Source organism: Chionomys nivalis, chromosome 4 (genome assembly GCF_950005125.1).
Source record: "Chionomys nivalis chromosome 4, mChiNiv1.1, whole genome shotgun sequence".
NCBI lineage: Eukaryota > Metazoa > Chordata > Mammalia > Rodentia > Cricetidae > Chionomys > Chionomys nivalis.
The window spans coordinates 57,316,458-57,337,187 of NC_080089.1; the positions used below are offsets into that span (position 1 = coordinate 57,316,458).

Consider the following 20,730-nt stretch of genomic DNA (forward strand, 5'->3'; position numbering starts at 1 on the left):
CTCACAATCAGCCGCATCGATGGCCAGGGCAAGGCAGTTTCTAGAGATAAATTGGCCTTGTCTCTTGATGTTACTCAGAAGTCTAACAAGGAGAATGCAGGAAGTAGAGACCGCAGACTTACAGACTCCAGACTCTGCACATGGCTCCCTGTCACCAAACCTCCTCTATAAACTCCAAGTGTCCCTTTTACAGGCATCCAGGCAACCGTTCTCCCAGAGGAGAGTGCCTGCCCTTTACTGTTTGAAAGAATTTTTCCTTTATGAAGCCAGACCTAGTGTCTCTTCCTGCTGCCTCAGAAATCTAATACAAGCCACTTTGGAACCTAAGGATGGTCTGTGGCCTTGGTTACAGAGTTTTATCATGATAGAAAAGTACCTGAGACTCTGGACTCAGATTTTATATGAAATTAAGAATGACCTTGGATTTCTGATCCCTTTGCCTCCTGGAGGGCCGGGATTGAGCTTATTCAGGCAGGTGCTGGGGATCAAACTTGGTACTTTGTGCCTGCTAGATACCAACTGAGCTATATACCCAATCCCTGGTCTTTTTTTTTTTTTTTTTTTCTTGTTAGAAGTGATAGAGAGCATCGGTTTTAAAAATCGGATTTTTATGAAGTCACAGCAGGTTCTGCTCAAAACTGCTATGAGTGGGCCCCAGCAAGACTCTTTTTTCTTTTCTGAGGTAGCCTATCTATGTCCCACAATAGCCTGTCTCATCTCAATGGAACAAACAATGCAGGAGGGAGAAACAATGCTTGCATAGTGCCCCGGCAGCTGCATTTAACTTCCCATCACCCAGTCTTCCTATATAAACCCCAAGTGTCCCCTTCCCTCCCGCAGGTACCTCTTTCCCAAGGAAGTGCCTGCCCTTCACTGTTTTGAAATAAAGTCTCTTCTGCTGAGGTCCGACTGGTCTCTTTCTACCTTCTGTCTCTTTATGTTACCTCAGAATAACAAGGAGAATGGATTAGATGCACCCAAGATCCTCCAAGGGCCACCATTACCAAGATCTGGTTCTAGGGGTGCTGCAGCTTTAGGAGCAACTGGTTTTCAGGCTGAGCTGGACTGCCTAGTGGTAGGCTGTCCTTGGAAGGAGGTTGTCCTGAGCAAGTCCAGAATTCTTAATCCCTCCTCTTGTGTCCTTGGTGGTGTCAGCATTTCCCTTGTTTCCTCAGCGCTGCCGGCTATTATCTCTCGGGGTCATCTGAACACTTGGAACCTGGGAGCTAATTCCTCCCCCCCTAAATAACGCACACTTTTCTAATGAGCAGAAAGTCCTGCCGGCAGTGGGGCACCACTCCCAGAGGTTAGAATCTGATCAGTCAGCAGTTTTGGTGACTGGGACCTCGGCCAAGGCAGGGGAAACAGGATACCATCTTCTCTCAGCCACCCTCAGCCACCCTCAGCGCACCATCGCCTGGATCTTCAGAGCACATGGAAAGGCACCACCCTTAACAGGGACTCAGAGTCCTTCCTCTGCGGATTCCCCAAGGCAGGACCTGGGAGTCTCCCTCTCCTCTATTCCTGAGCCTCAAGGCTCTTTGGCACCCGTTGGCCCCATCTAAACTCAGAACAGAGCGGAGCAGAGCACACGGAAGGAAGGGACAAACTACATTTCCTCTCGGTTCTCTTAAGGCTCTCGCTGTTTTTGTTACCTTTGGAGCTTGTTTTCTAGAAGCAGAACCAGTGTTCTGTGTGCCAAGCAGTTGGTTAAGAAATACCCCAGAAGAAAGCTTTAAAGCGGAAGAAGGCAAAGGAAGAGGGAGTGAGACAGTGGTGTGGTTCCTGGGTCTGCATCCCAAGGAGCTCCCAGGCAGAGCAGCCCCTCAGAGCTCCTCCCATCTCCAGAGAGTCAAGGGAGGCTGGCTTCTGTGGAGTAAGGCCTCAGACATGGGCTGGGGACTGCAAGTGGGCAGAAACTGCTGCGCATTCTCCTCTCTGTGCCTGTACCTGGCTCTAGGAGCTTGGAAAACCTGGGCAAGCCTGTACTACCTTCAGGGAAGGACTGCCATGGAGCTGTGAAGACAGGCTGAAAAAATCCCAGTGTCACCAAGCATCACCAGAGGCCTGGAGGTCCCCATCTCTAGTTCTTGTCCTATAGTAGAGGCGAGGCTGAGTCTGAGAGAGGACGCAGAGCTGTAGAGGTGGCTGAGAAGGGCCCAGCATGTGGCTGTTATGAGCCACCCCCTTTCCAGGATCATTGCATGTTGAAAATATGCCCTTGGCGGCCAACGGTAGTAGGTCCTCTACTTGGGAGACTGCACAGATGAGGCCTCTCTAGGGGAGAGGGAGGCTGCCTTGGCCGCTGAAAGGTGCCCCTCCTTCAGGGTCCAACTTCTCCCCTCCACAGTTCAAGAGCACCAGGACCAGAGCCATGACCACTGTTGAAGACTTACTGGGGAGCCTAATGTCAAGTTGGACCTCACAGGGGAGAACTACAGTCAGGTCGCTGGCTGACTGCGGAAGGAAAGGCTTCTTGGAGAAGGATGAGCATATTACAGACCATCCCAGTTCTGCAACCAGGCAAGGTAGGCTTCAGTAGTTACACCCTGAGGACAACCAGGCATAGTTCACTATCAGGGAAGATCATGGCTTCACAGGTTGGACTTATTTCCTGCTGAACTCCTATGAGGCTTTGGGAAAATCAGTCTCCCTTCTGGGCCTCAGTTTCCCCTCCTGTGCTAAGTTATTCCTCTTACCTGTTGATTTGAACAGACTCTCTCCTTCCTTGGGTCAGTTCCTACAAGATCCAAGCTTAGGAGAGTCTCTCAGCCTGCTCACTCCCCAGGAGACAACCCCACCCTCAGGCACAATATTCCACAATTCCACTTTCAAATGTCCCACAAAAGCTTTGCTGGGAAGACCGCAAGGGGCTGGAAAGCAGAAGCTCCTGTGTAGCTATCATGTGAGCATGTGCGTCTCATCTCCCTCGGTCCTTATCTCCAGACCCAGCTGCAAACTCGATGTATTTATTTGCTCTGATGTGTGTAAGGGGGTGGGGCTCCATCCAACCCACAAGTCTGCCAGCCCTGTGAGAAAGTGACCTTCCTGCAGATGGCTGTCTACTAGCCAGGTGGGGGCCCAGGGGAGGCGAGGGCTGCTATAAATCCCTCCAGCCTGCCACCAAGGGGGTGACCCTGTCAGGGTAGAGGACATTGTTGCGGGGACTTGGAAAACTGGTGATAGAACCGCCTAGATTCTAAACTGGGACACGGAAAGAGAGGACTATGACAAGGGAAGAGTGGAGAGAGGGGATGGAAAGAGGAGGGGCCTTGGGGGAGGCGCAAAAGCCTGTTCTGGGAGTCAGCGTGCATGCAGGCTTCTTTACTGAGAAGGGAGGTGGGTGCCTCATTGTGTTGTGTTGCTGATTTGCTAACGGTTAGCGTTTGTTTAAGCCTTAGGAACTATGCAGAAGTTGTGTTGGCCTGAAGTTGCACACAACGGTGCTGTTTTAGATAGACAGATGGCCCCATTCCATCCTGGTCTTACCACACTGGTCTGACTGGCTGGCTTTTGGGATAATTTTTTTTTGTGGTTAGCTAGCTGGCTGGTAATCTGCTGGCTATCAAGTTGGGGATATTTATAACATGTATGAACTGCATTGTACTCCAGGCAGCTGGGCTTGGAGAGAATTCCTGTGAGCTGAATTTAAGGAAGTTCCTTGAGCCAAGAATGAAGGAATTTTCCCCTTGTTTGACAACAAACACATTTTGTACAATTGGATAGGAACTTACAAACTTCCAGGGTTGTGTGTGTGTGTGTGTGTGTGTGTGTGCGTGAGTGCATGTGTGTGTGGGGGAGGGATGGGAATGGTGAGTGGAAATTCTAGACCTCTCCCCAGGTATCTTCTTTACTCAGGACCAGTGGGTCAGGAGCCCACACATGGATTCAGTCACCAAAGCAAATGATAGCCCTGCCTACCATTCGGGAGCCACAGGCTCAACATGGCCATCAGGTAGGACTTTGGTTATGCTGGGGGCAGGGAGGGGAATGTGTCCCAGAGACCTCACCCATATCTTCTTTCCTTTCTCTCTGGATGTTCCCACCCCCACAGAAGGCTCAGCACCCCACGACCACTTGCGCTATAACTGGAGAGGGGGCCTCTCCAGAAACTGCACATCCCTAACAAGGGCCAACAGCTAGCTGCCCCCTGTAGGCACAGCTTCCTAGGATGAAGGCAAAATTGTGTGGCTGGGAGGCGGTGAAGCTATGCGTGCCACTGGCTAAGGCGTGTCTGTAACGTGGTCTCCCTCCTGGGGTGAGAGCTCACCTGGACATCCTGGGCTCCTGCCTAGCGAGAGCTGCACGTGCTCAGTCTCTCCCATGACGGGTGGGACCTGGCACCACTGGAGTTCAGTGAGCTGCAGCAGAGGCCCATCTAATCACTTCTAAAAGATGGTCCCAGAAAGGGATTCAGAATGCACTGGGGTGCCATGTTGACTTAGAAGCTTCAAGAACTCGGTTGCTAAAGTCACAATGACCTGAAGACTAAAGCATGGTCGACTGGGCTTCTAACTGGACTTCCAACCTTCCTTCCAAGTGTGACCCTGAGTCTGATCTAAGCCCACACCTTACTGTCTACCCTCAGCTGGACTGTAGGTCAAGCCTCCCTGCCCCCAGACAGCTAGCTTAGCCCATGTCCCCTAACATAGTCTTCACCTTGATTTCACCGATTACGCAACATTTCCGCAAACTGAGACCATATGCTTCCACATTCACAGGCTTGCTGTGCCTGTGTCCCTGCTGGGCTTATAGTTGCTTGATATTGATGATAAGTAGACCTTTAAAGAATTCCATGTTAGTGCCATTCTGAGAGACAGTACCTCAGAAATCAGCAAGATCGGTAATATTATTTCTGATATGTATTCACCAAATAAATATAAAATGCTCAACATTGGAAAATTGTTCTCCATGGGTCAGCTGCCTAAAGCTGCCTCCTGGAGTGCCAGAAGAATATTTAACACTCTACCAAGGGTCGGCATAATTTAAGTTTAGGATACCAACCTCGGGAGTGCTGTGCACAATGGTCTCCAAACAGCAACCTCTGGGCAGACATGTGGGCTGTGGCGCCCTCTGCTGACAGAATTTGGGAGTAACGTGAGCTGGCTTCTCTTCTACCCGAGCTTGTTCAGTGTCCTGACTTAATGTTTAGGGCGTCACAGCCGGGAACCCCACACAAACTAGCTGTGCCATTCCCTTAACAGAGAATAAGGGTGCAATGTGAGACAGAGACCCTGAATTCGGAGAAGTTGGACAAACCTGATGTGCGGTGGGCGGGGCGTCTCAGAAGATCTGGGGGTTCTGCTGAGAGGTTAGGCTTTGAAGGTGGGATGGTGGGGTCCAGGGTGGCAGAACAACAGCACCTGGGCAGCATCTGGGTGTTGTGCAGGCTGGAGAAACATGGCTGGGGCTGGGCTAAGCAGACTTTCAAGGAACATTCACAAGAACTTGAGCTAACTAGCTTTTGGTTTCCCAAAGAGGGGCTGGACAGAGATAAACCAAGTGGCTCCGGTAAGCCTGTTCTCTATTCCAGGTCCTTCTCCCATTGGGTGTGTTAGGAACACGGAGCCAACTACTGCTCAGAGGCTACAAGGTGGCACCTGACTCTTATTGGCTCCCACAGAGCTAGGCCCCCTCCCCCAACATAGTGTGTATTAATATTATTATTTTGCTAAGATTTGCTGTTGGTTTTCTTATAAAGTGGTAGCTCTCATCTTATGTGTTAGCGAATTAAGACCTTAAGATCAGAAAACTGATCTTCTCATTGATTCTAGCAAAGATCTCATAAAGTAAAAATGATGTGGGAAGTCCTGTATATGTGTTGGTTTTATGGGTTAATGAATAAAGAAACTGCTTTGGCCTGTGATAGGGCAGAATAGAGCTAGGCAGGAAAACTAAACTGAATGCTGGGAGAAAGAAGGTAGAGTTAGGGAGACACCATGTAGCTGCCAGAGGAGAAAGATGCCAGCTGCCAGCTGAACTGTGCTGGTAGGCCACGATCCTCATGGCAAAATATAAAATAATAGAAATGGGTTAATTTAAGATAGAAAAACTAGCTAAAATATGCTTAAGCTATGGGCCAAGCAGTGTTTTAATTAATACATATTTCTGTGTGATTATTTCGGGAGTCTGAGCAGCTGGGAAACGAGCAAGCAGCCTCCATCAACATAAAAATACAACACATATCATCTCACTTACAAAGGAGATGCCTGGGAACCAGGGAGTTAACAGTGCCAGATCAGGGCCATAAGCTCCCAAGAACTGAGTTCCAGTGTCCTAACTTGTAGTCCAAGAAGGCTGATGTTGGTAGTGGTGGTAGGATAAATCTTGACAGAATTTTAAAATGTAGCATACACAGTATACTTAAACTTTGATATTTTTTGGTCAAAGGGTCAAACGGAGCTCCAGCAACAGAACTTGGGCACCTGGACAGGAAGTGGGTCTAATAATGCTGCTGCTGTCACCTGGCTCTTCACCCAGCCGAGGGGCACTAGAATGCTGTGCATTAAAGCCTTGAAAGTTATAAGTTAAGTTCCACCCAGGATATCAAGGACACTGTACAGACACATTGCCAGCGTCCTGCGCTGGCACTCGATTTCAGATTATAGGATTTTATTGCCCGCTCAATTGAAAACAGAAGCAAAGGGCCCACAGGTCCTGGTCTCTGGCCCCCACCTCACCATAGAAGGGAATTCTCAAAGTTGGTGCCTCTCACCTTTGGGAACGACCCTGTGGAAAGTCCACCTGGCTTTCCCTACTTGAAATAGAGGATTTTTAACCTTAGCGCCTTTATCTCTGAACAAGGGCGTGCTCGGCTCTGCCAGACTCAGAAAGATTTCCCCAAGTCAAGTTGGGCAATTACCTGTTCACCCATGCCTGGGAGAGCCTCTTGTACCCATGGAAGAGCAGGCTCGATGGATCTAGGAAAGGAAGGCCTGGTGAAGTTTGTGATTGGAACGTTAGGCTTTGGAGATTCATATATTTGCCAGGCAATATGTGGTGATGCAAACCTTTAATCGCAACAATTGTGGGGCAGGGGCAGGTGGAGCTCCGAGTTCAAGGCCAGCCTGGTCTACAGAGTGAGTTCCAGAAAAGCCAGGGCCACACTGAAAAACCCTGCCTCTGAAGACCAAGAGGGAAAAAAAAGATTCACATATTACTAACAGCTGCAATGGCAGATAGGACTGGACGTTACCTTCTTTCCTTTGTCCTAAATCCATGATCAGCTGCAACTGAAGACAGCCTGCATCACCCACATGAAAGTGGAGACTGCCGACCTGTCAAGACTGGACCTCTGGGCTATCTGGGAAATACCCTAGGAGCAGGAAGCAGGGAATGGGCCAGGGTGAGGAGGCGGACAACGCCAGCAACAGTTCAGCTAACCATAGAGAAAGGCTGACCTTCAAGATGACCATAAGATTGGGGACCAAAGGCTTGGCATGAGAGTTGGGTCCAAGGGTGAGGATACTTCTTATCTGTGGCCCCAGCAAGCTGCTGCCCATGCCTGAGAGCCCAGGATGACAGAGCTGGCTAGGGACTCTGAGATAATAACACAGGCCAGCCAGCCCATTTCACAGAACACCGGAGCGGAGCTCTGACCTTTTCCTAACCATATTCAGTGTACGCAGTCAGGGACTTCCTCTACTTCCCTTTGAGGGGAGGTGGCCTGTGACAGCAGCGGCACCCAGAATTGGAGAGCACTTGGTCCCAGAGCCACCTGGAGAACCTGATTCTGGGGACCTTGAGTAATGCCCACAGGTCCACCTTCCCAAGATCTAGACGCAAGTGCCCCACTGGGTGTCCCTTGGAAGGGCTGAACGCAAGGAGGGGCTAGGTGGCCCGATGAACAAAGAATAAAGCTGGAAGGGTCAATCGTTTGTAGAAACAGGGACATGGGTGGATGGGGCAACAGCTTCTAGTTCTCTCTGCTGCTAGAAGGCCCCTTTGGAATGAAAGTGTTAAAAATAAAAATAAAAGTGAACACAGTTGGGCCTCTGGCCAGTGGGAGCTGGGAGAACCCAAATTCATGAAGGGCAGTTTGGTTTGAAAGGCACTTTGGGTGCCCATAGGCTGCTGGTATAGTGGTAAGCAACGCCTTAGAGCAGGGGTTCTCAAGCCGTGGGTCGCGACCATGGAAAAACACGTCTTTACAATGATCTTAGAAACTGAAGACACCACTCAGTAGCAAAACTACAGTTACGGTTGGGGGTTCCTAAGACCAACAGAAATAGGTGTTTTCCAATAGTTGCAACCCACAGGTTGAGAACTTCTTTCTTAAGGTGTTATTCGTGGGGACTTATCAGGAGATCACTTGGGACATTGAGCATCAGGGAAGAGCTGCAAGGCCCCTGTGGTAGTGGTAGGTGAGGTGACTGGGCCATATGAGGGCCAACCAGAGAGCCCAGAGACTATGCCTTCTTTACTCAGTTTTCCTGAGTCTGGCTTCCAAGGGAGGGGCTAGGTCTGGGGTGCCTTTGGCGACTGCTGGAGGAATTTTAGAGAAAGAGCATTTGGTCCCAGATAAAGGGCACCTATCCTGAACTAAACAGCAGTTCTGTATGGAAGACTGACCTGGGGATGCGGTGCAGGGTAGGGCCCGGCTCAGGGATGCTCCTCGCTCTGTGGTCACCTGCTAAGCCAGGCATCCCTTCCTTTCAGGTCTGCTGAGAGGCCTTTTTGGCCAAGCTCTGGCTAGAGAAAGGAGCAGAGCTGCCCTCTGCCATGGCTGAGTCACACCCTTCCAACAGTCCTTCCATGTAGGTGTTCAGAGCCTGGAGGTACTGAGCAAGCTGGGTGGACGCCGGCGACGAGGTCTGCAGGCTCAGATAGCGACCATACCTCTTCAAGCCCTCTTGTCGGTTGTTGCGGTATGCAGTCAGCAACTCCAGGAAGCTCACATTGTGGAGGGCCAAGAGGCGGGCTTCGGGCCGGGGCAGGACATTCGCCTGAACTAGGGGTTGCAGGGAAGCAAAGCACTGCAAGTTGCTGAAGGGGTAGACATGCTGGTCCAGCTGCAGCCCTGGAGAGACCTCCAGGAGGCAGCACAAGTCTCGCATGGCCAGCACCGCAGCCAGGGCGCTCCGCTCACTCATGTTTCTTGCCAGGTAGGTCTTGGCCAGGTTCCTAAGTTTGAAGCTGCTGGCACCTGGTATGCGTTCCTGGATGAGAGGCAACACAGCCAAGAAACCGGAGATGGAGACCTGGAATTCCCACTGCTTGTTAATATCATTCAGGGCCTTGAAGAAGATGGGGAGTCCAGGCCCCCATAGCTTAGAGCAGGCCAAGATGGGTCGGCGCATGGAGGTGAGGAAGTTGAGGAAGTGCTGCAGTCCAACCTCCAGGGAGACGGCCTTCGAGTAGACACTGAAGGCCTCGGGCTGAATGAGTACTCGGAACTTGCTTTCCTGGTTCACGGCTGCCAGTTGGCTAATTTTCTGGGCTAGGCAGGAAAGAGGGGCAGGGTGAGGTTCCAGGGCTCAGGAGGCACTGGGGTGGGTGCAAGGGATCAGGCTGCTGACCTGCTACCTAGGGAGCCCACCTTGAGGCCTGCCGGCTGGAATCAAATATCCTCAGTATATAATTCTTGCCTGGCTCTGATGGGAGAGAGGGGTCGGGAGACTCACCTGTCAGAAAGTCACCTGTCACCTATGCTCAACCCTGAGAACTCTGCTCCTTTTGTGTTTTCTCAGCCTCCACCTCCACCAGAGACACCAGAGTGTTTCTATTCTCCTGCTCCTACCTCCAAGCCCATCAGTCCCAGCTGGACCAGAACCCAGGGCTGCAGACAGCAGAAATAGCCTGTGTACCCCCTCCCTAAGAGCATGGCCCAGAATCTCCCCCTGAAGCCTACAGATGGCTTTTTTGTTCTATGCAAATACTTAATGCTTCTGCCTGGGAAGCTAGCCACAATGCTAGGGCCCATAAGTGTTGGTCAGGGCAAAGGGTCAGAGCTGAGGGGCCAGGCAAGGATGACAGCGAGGAAAACAAGGGGCTCCCAGGAGGAGGAGGAGTCACAGCTCCCTGTGGCCTAGGTTCTGCAGGCCTCCCTGTGTATCCATTTGTGGGATGGGGAGTGTTTTGGGAAACATGTGATCACAGCCAAAGCTCAAGGGTGGATTACTTGTCAGCAATGAGCTCACACACTGTTCCCAGCCTCTTTGTGTAGAGGTCTTGTCAGAAGTGAACCTGTGGCCTTACATGTCTCCCTCTCACGGCCAAGTTCCACTGCAGGCAGACATAGGAACTTCAGGCATGGGGGGGAGGGGCAGAGTCCTCTGTCCACCTGGCTGTCATGGCCCGCCAGAGCTAAGGGCTGCTGGAACCTTACGGGTGTCTCTACCTGTACTTTTCCTGGGTACTCAGAGACTAAGACAGAAAGAAGTGGCACAGCTCATGGAGAACCCACTTTCATTGTCGATCTTGAGGTCAAAGAATACCAGAGGCCTGTCTTCCGCTTGGGGGTCAGCGAGACTCTCACTCGATGCCTTGAGGAAATTGGGACCCTCCAGCTGGAGGCCACTGGACTCACTGCCGCTATCATCCAGCTCGTGGGGGGACTGCAACACAAAAGAGCCAACAAGTTAGGGGTTCAGAGGCCTGAAGGTCCAGGCAAGAGAGCCTGTGCTCTAGAGCAAGTGTGCACACATACAGGGAGGTGTAGGCACGTGTGCACCAGAGGGCCGAACAGAGGGGATGCACAAAGGCGTGTGTAGGTGTGAACTGGGTCACACATGTGAGCAAGGGCACACGGCTTAGGCAGGGAGGTGTGAGAGGGTAGGACCATACAGGTGAGCATGAGTACGCATGACCATGCACAGGTATGGATGTGGGGATACTTGTGTGAGGGCTATGGATCTGTGAACAGTGTTGACACAAGTATGTGAAAGTTTGAGGTGGGTGGGGGTGGGGCCTGCTTGTGGCAGATCAGGGAGGCAGGTCAGCAGCTCAGGTGTGCAAGGCCTGAGATAAATCTGCACCAAATCTCATCTCTCTGAGCAGACTGAGAAGAAACAAATGGGAACAAGAAATGGTCTCATCCACAACCCCCAGTAATTCTTTGGAAGCAGGAGGGTCTGGCTTTCCTAGCCCTCAGAATTACACTGACCCACAGTGTCTTGCAGTATAGAGGAGGAAAGGAATGATTGGCCTCTTGAAATCCGCATCGAGGTAGACAGACACACGTTCCCTGACTGGGAGAGGGTGTGGGAGGGAGCAGATCAGAGCCTCAGATCCTGGAGACCTCAACTCTCCACACCCATACCTCAGCTGCACAGAGGAGCCTTGGAGCTCTGGCACCCACACCAGGCTGACAGTGAGACTTGACTCTCCAGCATCAAGGTTGCCCTGGCTGGAACACCATTTCAAAGGTCCCAGGCCTCAGGGAAGGGAAGGGCTCTTTCTACCGCTGAGATTTTCCCAAGAAGCTGGGGATACAGACAGGTTAGAATGTCTGAGGATAATACACCAAGTTACTTAACAGCACAGCTGCTGAATGGCCTATAAATGCCACTTTTGGACATTAGACAGGGCAGTGGGACAGACGGGGAACTGCTGGGACAGAGCCCACATAAGGCCCCAAGTCTGTCTTCTTACAGACTGCTCTGGTAGTCAATGGAGTTATCTCCTGGGGCTGAGGCCTCTGTCCACTGGTCTCCAGTTAACATCTCAGGCTTGAGACAAAGTAAGCATAACTGATGTCCTGGTTGTTGTTGTTTGTTAATTTGACACAAGCTAGTGTTACCTGAGAAGGGGGAACTATAATGGGGGAACACCTCCAAAAGACTGTGCTTAGGCAACCTGCAGGGCATTTTCTTAATTAGTGATTGATATGAGATGGCAAAGCCCACTGTGGGTGGTGCCACTCCCTAGGCAGGTGGTCCTGGGGTGTATAAGAAAGCCGGCTGAGCAAGGCAAGAGGAGCAAGCCAATAAGCAGCACTCCTCCATTGATTCTCCATCAATGAGTTCCTGCCCTGACTTCCCTGGATGAGAGACCACAAGCTGTAGCCTGAAATAAACCCTTTCCTGCACAAGTTGCTTTTGGCCATGCTGTTTATCACCCAGTCTTCCAAAACCACTTGCTCTCCACAAACCTTCAGCCAAGAGAAGTCATATTGCTCCCTAGGAAGCTAACCAGAGCGCTGGGCTTTCCTATAGGAGGTTGCTTTTCACTCAACATGCATTTTGTAGTCCTGTGCCAGGCATCCCAACTTCTTCCCAGTCTCCTTGCATCCAGAGACCCCACATTGCTTGCCTTCCCTGTGAGGACCTTCCTGGAGGCATCCTCCTAGTTGCTAGGCACGAGCAGTAGACTCAGTTCTGTGCCCCACACAAGAATCTGGTCATTTTCTATCTGTGGCTTCCAGTGTCTTCCTCTACTCAGGGCTTCTGTGTCTACCCTCACATGTGGACTGGGGGTCAGAGCTGAGTCACCACGGTTATGTCCTTCCCTGGTCGGGGAATGTTCACTCTCGCCAGCTGTTGAAGAGCCAGCTCCCCAGCCCGGTCGATTCACTACCACTGCCATGACACATGGGCTTCATGTTCCCTGTTTCAAAAGCCCCTTTGTGGCCCCAGATGCTTCCACCTGACTCCTGGCAATGACTTCCATCTCCTTCTGGCGATGTCTCTTCAGGCCTTGAAGGCAGTCTTCCAGAGCAGGATACCTGGAGTGCCACACAGCTGGACCTTCTGGTTAGCGCCTTCATCTTCATACTACACAGCAGGAAGCCTCATTTCTAAATCGGCCTTCTCTGAGGGAACCTGTGGATGCCTCGTTCCCTTCCTCTGAGCTGTGACTGTAGGAAAGGCTGGGTCTTCCTTTTAGCCTGGACACAGCCCTTCCTCCCCCATCTCCGAGAATTGCCATGCACTACAGCAGAGGCTGGTCTCTCTGGAACACCATGTACTTAAGTTATGCAGCTGCAAACTCCTTATTCGCCTCTCCTCTTAAATCCCAAGCCAGCCTGGCAGGAGTGGACCATTTAAGCAAGACATCTCTAAAGAGGAGAGCCTATAGGGAGAGCACACAGAGCATCCATCCCTCCAGGCTCAGCAAGGGAGCCTCTGGTCACATCTGCAGCCCTCACTCCTCCATCTTATCCCAAAAACCAGAACAGGGTGTGAAGGACAGGGACACACACACACACACACACACACAGAGAGAGAGAGAGAGAGAGAGAGAGAGAGAGATGCTGGTGGGGAAAATGAAGTGGAAGCAGAAAGGAATAGGGCCGAGAAAAGAAAGGTTGGTCCAGGAATGAAAACAGCAAAGGGAACAAAAAACACTTTAAGGAACTGTGGCATGATGGTGAGAGCCTAAGGGACAGGATGGGAGACTTAAGTGTCACTGTGAGCTATAAGTTCCCCTTTCCAGTTCCAGGACAGAGGCAAGAGCCGGCCTTTCTTGGCCCTCCTGTGTCATACCCACGATGTAAATGTCACTTTCCTTAAAACAAGCGAACGTTCCTCTCACCCAGATGCTCAAGTGAATCCCCCAATCCAGTGGTGCTTGATTTCGGTCAGGCCTTAGTAGCATAAAAAGCTCTGGAAGGCCAGGCTACACAGGGAACAATTCAATTAGAATCTGTAGGAGCAGAACCCAGCAATCTGCAATTGCTTCAACTCCTCACTGCACAGCCAGGCTTGAGAATCCTTGGTCTACATAGCGGTTCATTCCGTGTTTGATCATCAACTGAACAGACACAAGCCAAATCCTTTGGGAGGCCAGCATTCCGCTTCGAGGAGCCATCCAGTGTCTTCCGTCAGTGCTCAGTGAGAGCTGTGTTCCCGAGGAACCTTTCTCAGCCCTCCAGCTTCAGCCACAGCCGGCCTCAGTTTAGCGAGGCACACACATCTCTGGGGTTTAGAGACACAAACTCTAGTTCTTGCAGTCGTGAGGCCTTGGAGGCACAACAAAGATATTAGGAAACCAGGTCATCTAATTGACTGCTATGACCCTTCTGCCTGCTGTTCCAGCCCTTCTGCGGGCAGCTCTGCTCTTGGGCAAACAGCTCCACCTTCTCAGCCAGGTGCCTGCCTCACATTCTCTGATATGCATACTCATCGATATCGTGACTGCATCTCTGCACCAGCTGCTACCCACCGACCTCTCTTCCTCGGCCAGTCATCGTTGCTAGATCTGTCACAGGCTGCCCCCTAGCTGAACCCCTTCCAGTTGGTCCTTCTGCTATCAAGGTGCCTGGTCATCTGTCACAAACATGACTGAGAATACCTATCTCTTCTGCTGTGACTCCTCAAACAATGGCCCTGGCTGGGTGTAGGGCTTGCCCACCCTTCCAGGGCTTAAGCAACAGTTCTCATCTCATGGGCTCTACAAGAGCCCGGGACTTGCCTCCTGCTCCAAATCTGTGGCCCTGCTCTAAGGGCGAGCTCTTCCAGTGAATTCCTCCCTGCTCGGTCTCTCCCCTCAGACAGAACTAGCTGCAAGCCAAGCTGGGGCCTACCTCCACTGCTTCACTAGGAAAAGGTGGCCCCTGAGCAGGCCAATACTATAGAACACCCCCTCGCAGCAAGGCAGAACAAAGGCCCCACAGCGAGGATATGTGGCTGGATAGCCTGGGGCACCGTCCCTCCCTCCAAGCTGCAGAGTGGGGATGTACAGGGAGGTATGCTATAGTGTTTCAGGGGTTTGGGAGGGTCCTAGAAGATGAGAATGAAATGCTCAAGAGGACCCAGTAATGGTTCGTTGCACAGCAAGCAATGCTTTCTAACTAATCACCTCTTCCTAGCCTAAAATGTGTATCTCCCTTCTCCTTGGATGACCCTGATACCCCCAAAGATGGTGGAGTTGGGACCCCTCTTCCTCTTCCCATCTGCTACACTGCTTCTGGCATCTCCTGAGCTCAACCCTGCCCAATATCCAGGAAAACTGCTGGAACACTTTTCTCCACCGCTCCTTTCTGGGCTTCCCCCTCCATCCACAGGTAGTAGCTTTAACTTTATCAAAGGCGATGAGCTAGAAAGAAATGTCCAGGTATTGGAAGAATATAAGCCATAAGAAGGTAAGAATCACATGTTGGCCAGAGGTGAACATACTTAAAAGGGGTCTTCAGGGCTCTCACATTGTGTGCCTAGGCCGATGGTAGAGGACTAACATGAGAGAAGAGAGAGAATGTGTGAGGTATGTACGGGGCATGTAGGCAGAGCTAGAAGGCCCTGACATGCTAGGCTGGCAGTCAGGAGCAGGCATGGGCATCAGCTCTCTCCAGGTAACAACTACTCAGAGCGGGCTGCACAGAGTATAGGGAAAAGAAGGTCCAGAGCCAATGCCAGAACGCCAACCTTTACAAGAGCAAGGAGACTTGGAATGGAGCACCCAGAGATGCAAAGAGAAGACAGATTTCTGGGAAGAGGCCAACCCAGCCAAGAATGCATGGACTATCTAAGACCACTGTGCAGAGAAGCCTGGAGCTTCCCTGGGACCGATGGGTAGGGTTTGTAGGCAGGGTGGGAGGTGCAGGAAGTGAGATGAGCAGCGTGAAGCACAGGCCAAGGGAGAAGCAGGGAGTGGGCGGCAACTGGCAAGAAGACAGTAAATCAAAAGACACAGGCAGATGAGCATGAGACAGAGTGAGGCTTCCCACAGGGCCATGGCTGGGCTAGCTGGGCCAGACACAGGTGTGGGTCTTAGAGGCAGGCAGACTTCCGGGCAGAAGGGGTAGAAGAAGGGAAGGGATAGCAACAGGCAGATCTGTAATTAGGAAGCAGATGCCCATGATTCCCACAGTCAAAAGGGTTTCTGTTTCTTCCCAGGGCAAAACGTACAATCAAGAGGTAGGAGTTGAGGACCAGGATGAAACCCAGAGATGTGTCCTTGGAGAGCTAAATGAGAGTAGACAAGTGTGACCAGAAGCCCTTTGCTCTTTGCCTTCCTGTGTGGCTTTTCTCCAGCTTGCCTCCAAGGGGCAGCAGAGAGTCAACTGGGCCCTGAATCTTCCTGAGGTTGTTTTTGTCAGCAGGTCTCCACCTTAGCTGGAGGTGGGTGATGGTAGTTTTGAGGGCTCAAGGAACAAGAGGCTGTAGTCATCAGAACAGTCCATTTAGAGATGGTGTCAAGGAACACAGTATGGTCATATCACTGCTTGGCAGCTGAAGTGGCAGGCTGAAGATCCTTCAGACATCAAGGAGTGTAGGACAGATAGTGGGTATTGAAATCAACCAGGAAGAAAGCAAGGCACGAGGGGGAGAAGAAATCTAGGGGGCAGATGGTCCTATCTTCCTTCCATGAGAGGGGAGGTGGGCAGGGGTCTGAGATAAACTGGGGAGATAAAGCTAGCTACATCCTAAAAGCTGGACCTCAAAGCCACCAGAGGTGGGCTGTATAGGCCTTGTCCTGCTTCTCACTTTTGATGCTCCTAAGTGTGGAAGGAAGACAGCCATGGCTTCCCCCAGAGAAGAACCAGGTTCCAGGCAGGGAGAAGACAAATGCCCCCCACAGGGAAGATCCTACACAGGATCGATGGCCGTGGAATAAGGGTTCACAACGGAGATCGTTTAACAAGTATTTATTGAGCAGTCATACCAGCAGGTCTTGGGATGGATAGAGTCTCTGCATTCATGGGCAGGGATATCTGGTCACAAGACTGCAGACAGTGAGGTGGGGTGGAAAGCAGCCACGGAGGAGGAAAGAACTGAGGTTCTTAGGGGCCCATCTGATAGAGGGCCCAGTCCTGGACTGGTAGGGATGAGGCCTCTTGGGTGGGTATGGCGGTGGTAATGAGATTCCAAAGACTTCAAGGTAGGCCTTGAACTTGGGGATTCTCCATGGGGGCTTTATTAGAATCTCTGAGGGACCGGCTGGTGTAGGAGGTCCTTCTGTATATGTGTTGTTTTTATTGGTTAATGAATAAAGACTTTGCCTTGTCCTATGATAGGGTAGAATAGGGCTAGACAGGGAAACTGAATGCTGGGAGAAAGAAGGGGGAGTCAGTGAGAAGCCATGTTGTTCCACCAGAGACAGTCGCAGGACAGAACCTTGCCAGTAAGCCACACCCACATGGCGATACACAGATTAATAGAGATGGGTTAAATTAAGATGTAAGAGCTAGCCAATAAGAAGCTAGAGCTAATAGGCCAAGCAGTGATTAATATAGTTTCTGAGTGATTATTTTGTGGTCTGGGCAGCTGAGAATGAACAAGCAGCCTCCTTCTACAACCGGCTACCTGTGCACCACCCATGGAAGAAGCATTAGGCTGAGAAGTCATGGAGGAGCAAGAGAGAAAAAGTAAGTTGCAAAGCCACTGGTGAAAATCAAGGGAGCCCTGGGAGAGCCCTGAAGGCTCTGCACATCCATCAGAGCATGCTGATGGTATGCAGGCATCAGCAGGATGCCCGGGATGCCCTTTGGTGGTAGGGGTGGTGGCCTGAGCTACAAGACGAGTCCTGTGTTAGGGCACAATATCCCTGGGGGATACAGGTCACCGAGGGTGTGATGAAGGCAGGTGGCTTTCCTTGCTTTGTATGAGAAAATGCAGATATGACAGAGGACAGCAGCAAACTTCTGGCAAGTGGTAGGTTGGCCGGAAGACTCAGGTCAGGGCTGGCAGCTTGCTCAGTGGGATGATGGGAAGACCAAGCTCGTGGCTGGGAGGCGCCTTGAGGTAGACTGCAGACCCTGTTGGAGTGGGAGGTCCAGTGTGGGTGGGAGGCTCTTTGGGTACTCAGCAGGAAGGAGTGGGTTGGCGAAAAGGGTGCTGCAGTTGTATTCAGTGGCTTTGTATATTTTCCAAAATGGGATCTCAGACTGCGGTCTGGAAAGAACCTTGGGGACCCTGATCTAATCTTTCTCTCTACTCCGGCCCTGTTTTTCCCTGGACACTTAACAGCCTTGTCTCTAATAATATACCACAAGGTACAGAAGAGTCACTGGTTTCATTATAATACACCTTTAAAGACATTTTCTAATACAAAGTAAATTCTTGCATGTAGTTCTTGTGGTGGTTTGAATGAGAATGTTCCCCATAAGCTCAAATGTTTGAAAACTTGGATCCCAGGCGGCGGAACTGTTTGGGAAGGATAGGAGGTGTGGCCTTGTTGGAGAAGGTCTGTCACTGGGAGTGGGCTTTGAGGTTTCAAAAGCCTATGCCATTCCTAGTTAGCAGCTCTTATTCTTGTGGATCAGAAGTGAGCTCTCAACTATTGCTTCAGCACCATACCTGCCTGCTGCCATGCTCTCTGCTATGATGGTCATGGAATTGCCTTCTGAAACTGTAAGTCCCAATAACCTCTTCCTACTATAAGATACCTTAGTCATAGTGTCACAGAAAAGTAAATAAGACATCTCCTGTCCATTATTTGTTACCCATAGACACAATCTTTCCATCACTAGCCTTCATTTACTGATTTTGTTATTATTATTGTTGTTCTGTTTGTTTGTTTGTTTGTTTGTTTTTCAGTCAGGATCTCCCAACATAGTCCTGGGTGTCCTGGAACTCGCTCTGTAGACCAGGCCTCTGCCTCCCAAATGCTGGGATTAAAGGCGTGCGCCACTACACCCAGCTCTTTGATTAACCAGGGAATGAACTCTTGTCCAGCTTTCCTCAGAGAGAATTTAGCAGATAGAAAATGTATAAGGAAGCTCTACACAAGATCTTTGGGTATTCCAGAGGACAGCCAGGCCCTGGAGGAAGCAGTCTAGCAAGCATTTCAGAGGAATTCTTGCTTGGTGCCGTAAGAAGGCTCTCAGCAGCCGGTACTTGCAGACTCTCCTTGATACAGTTTAAGCTTTTACTGCCTTGCTGGAAAATTTCCCAAGCGCCAGATGAGCCTAAGGTCCCTGTGGCTCAGCCTTTGGGATCTTAAATGAGAGAAGGGATGAGTGACTCACCAGATTCTCGGTATCTGAGTCTTCTGAGCTGCTGATCACCACAATTCGCTCTTCTGAAATGGAGAGAGGGTAGAGGCATTAGGTCCTTCCTGATGTGTTCACTGGCTAGGGTGAGAGACAGCCACCCAGGAGAGTCCTTGTAAGCCAATGGGCTGGGGGTGACAGATGCCCTGTTCTGTGCGCATCAGGAGGAGATGGAGTATATATATCCCCAAGGCATAGTGCTTGGCACTGGCAGTTTTGGAGGAAAGGAACGGTCCCTTGGGTGTCCCACACTGTGTGTTCCATCACAGCATAAACTACCCCTCCATACTCAATGGCAGCTCAGAGCAAGGTGTGCATGGGAATCCAGGTGGGATCAGGCTGTGGGGTGGGGGTGTTCCAGATATCTGAGGACAGCATGAGGGTCCTACCCAGGGGCCAGCCTGCTTGATCTCCCTACCTGTTTCCCCTGTGTCGCTGGTTACATGATTGCTGGTGAGCAGGAGGGTTTCTTCTTCTTGGATGGGGCTCCCAGGGTTGGAAGACCCATCCAGATGCGGAGGCGAGATGGCCTTGGAAGTGCTGGGCCTGGGCTGCTCAGGGGAGCTGGTGGTCAACCTGTCCTCATCCTCCTCTGTGGATTCCATCTTGACCATCTTCCTGGAGCAATCGCTGTGGCAGCAGCACTTCCTCTTCTTGGAGATGACTGTCTGAGAGGCTTCCTGCACAGTGATTACAGGGGCTACTCAGGAGCCTCCAGTGTTGCTGGGCTGAGGACCCTGAGCTGAGTGCCATGGGCTTGTGGCATGTTTTTGCTCCTGTTCCTTTGGCCATGCTGACCATATCTCTGCAGTCAGGAAGCTCTCTTGGGTTGCCATGCACACTGGTCATGGCCACTGGCCAGCCATCTCTGCTGGCCTTACAGCTTTGATCATCTCAGCATCCCAGCTGGGATCAAGCTTATTGGGGGCTTCCTAGTGGAGCAGCCCTGAGCAATGGAGAATATGGGGGTACATGCTGAGCAAATAAGACATCAGGAAGGTCCAGATTGTCATCTGGCTATGCTTCACTGTTGATGGAGTCTGAGCCCTTCAGATGAGGCAGGGTTGAGTAGGGGGACTTACCTCTCGATAGGTGGGGGCTTTCATAGAGAAGGCATATACTGGCACAGGGTGCACTCCGGGCACTGACTGTACCATGGCCACAGGCTGGGTCTCAGACATGTTCAGGGCTTCAGCCTGTGCCCTCTGCACTTCATTGGGCTAGAAGATCAGGTAACAAGAAAGTCAGAAATGGCCAGGAACCCTGGGTCTAACAGCCTGCCTCAGTTGTAAGTTTCTTGGTCCCAGTCACTGGGACAAGTAGTTCTTCCCAAACCCTCTATGACGTCACCTCCTTCTGAACTTGGGTTGCCGGTACCCAGCTGGCATCAGCAGTTTCCTGACAGGGCGGGAAGATACCTCAGGGACCACAAGGCCCAACTCCTCAGAACATGCCTGACAACTAGCCTAGCGTGCATGCCTCTAGAGACAAACCACTCGCTGTTGCTGAGAGCAGCACCTCCCTCAGCAATAGTAGAGTTGCGGCAGTGAGAAAATCCAAGCCCAGCCTCCTGTGAGCTTGCCCCCATGCCTGAGTCTTAACTGTCCAGCAGCTGCTACACAATGTAATTACTTAAAACTCACTGGGCCTCAGTCTCATTCCAAAAAATGGACTAATAACATTTGCTTCATAAGGCGATATGGATGAAAGATGCCAAACGCCTTCAATACATCTAAAAGAGTATGTAGCCCCTACAGAGCTCCAGTAGTGGGTAGATGAGGATTAGATCAGCCATAATGGATATAATTCTGGCTTTATTACTATTCCATGTCAGACTTGGTGCTCAGGGGTTTGTGTAT

The 20,730-nt window shown here is 51.1% G+C and overlaps 1 protein-coding gene across 4 annotated transcripts in view; it reads right to left on the minus strand.

Annotated features, from left to right (window-relative positions):
• Window positions 1–6,602: 6,602 nt before the first annotated feature.
• Window positions 6,603–20,730, minus strand: part of Pml (PML nuclear body scaffold) — a 36,768-nt gene continuing 22,640 nt past the window's right edge. The window contains exons 5-9 of one of the 4 annotated variants that reach the window (XM_057767743.1): window positions 19,954–20,091; window positions 19,290–19,551; window positions 18,848–18,900; window positions 10,406–10,556; window positions 6,603–9,439 (exon numbers count right to left, since the gene is read on the minus strand). In XM_057767743.1, coding sequence (XP_057623726.1) covers window positions 8,655–9,439; window positions 10,406–10,556; window positions 18,848–18,900; window positions 19,290–19,551; window positions 19,954–20,091 — 1,389 coding nt within the window. In that variant the 3' untranslated portion in view covers window positions 6,603–8,654. Of the gene's footprint in view, window positions 9,440–10,339; window positions 10,557–16,549; window positions 17,636–18,847; window positions 18,901–19,289; window positions 19,552–19,953; window positions 20,092–20,730 lie in introns of those variants that run through there. The other 3 variants (XM_057767745.1, XM_057767744.1, XM_057767746.1) reach the window with 3 other exon arrangements.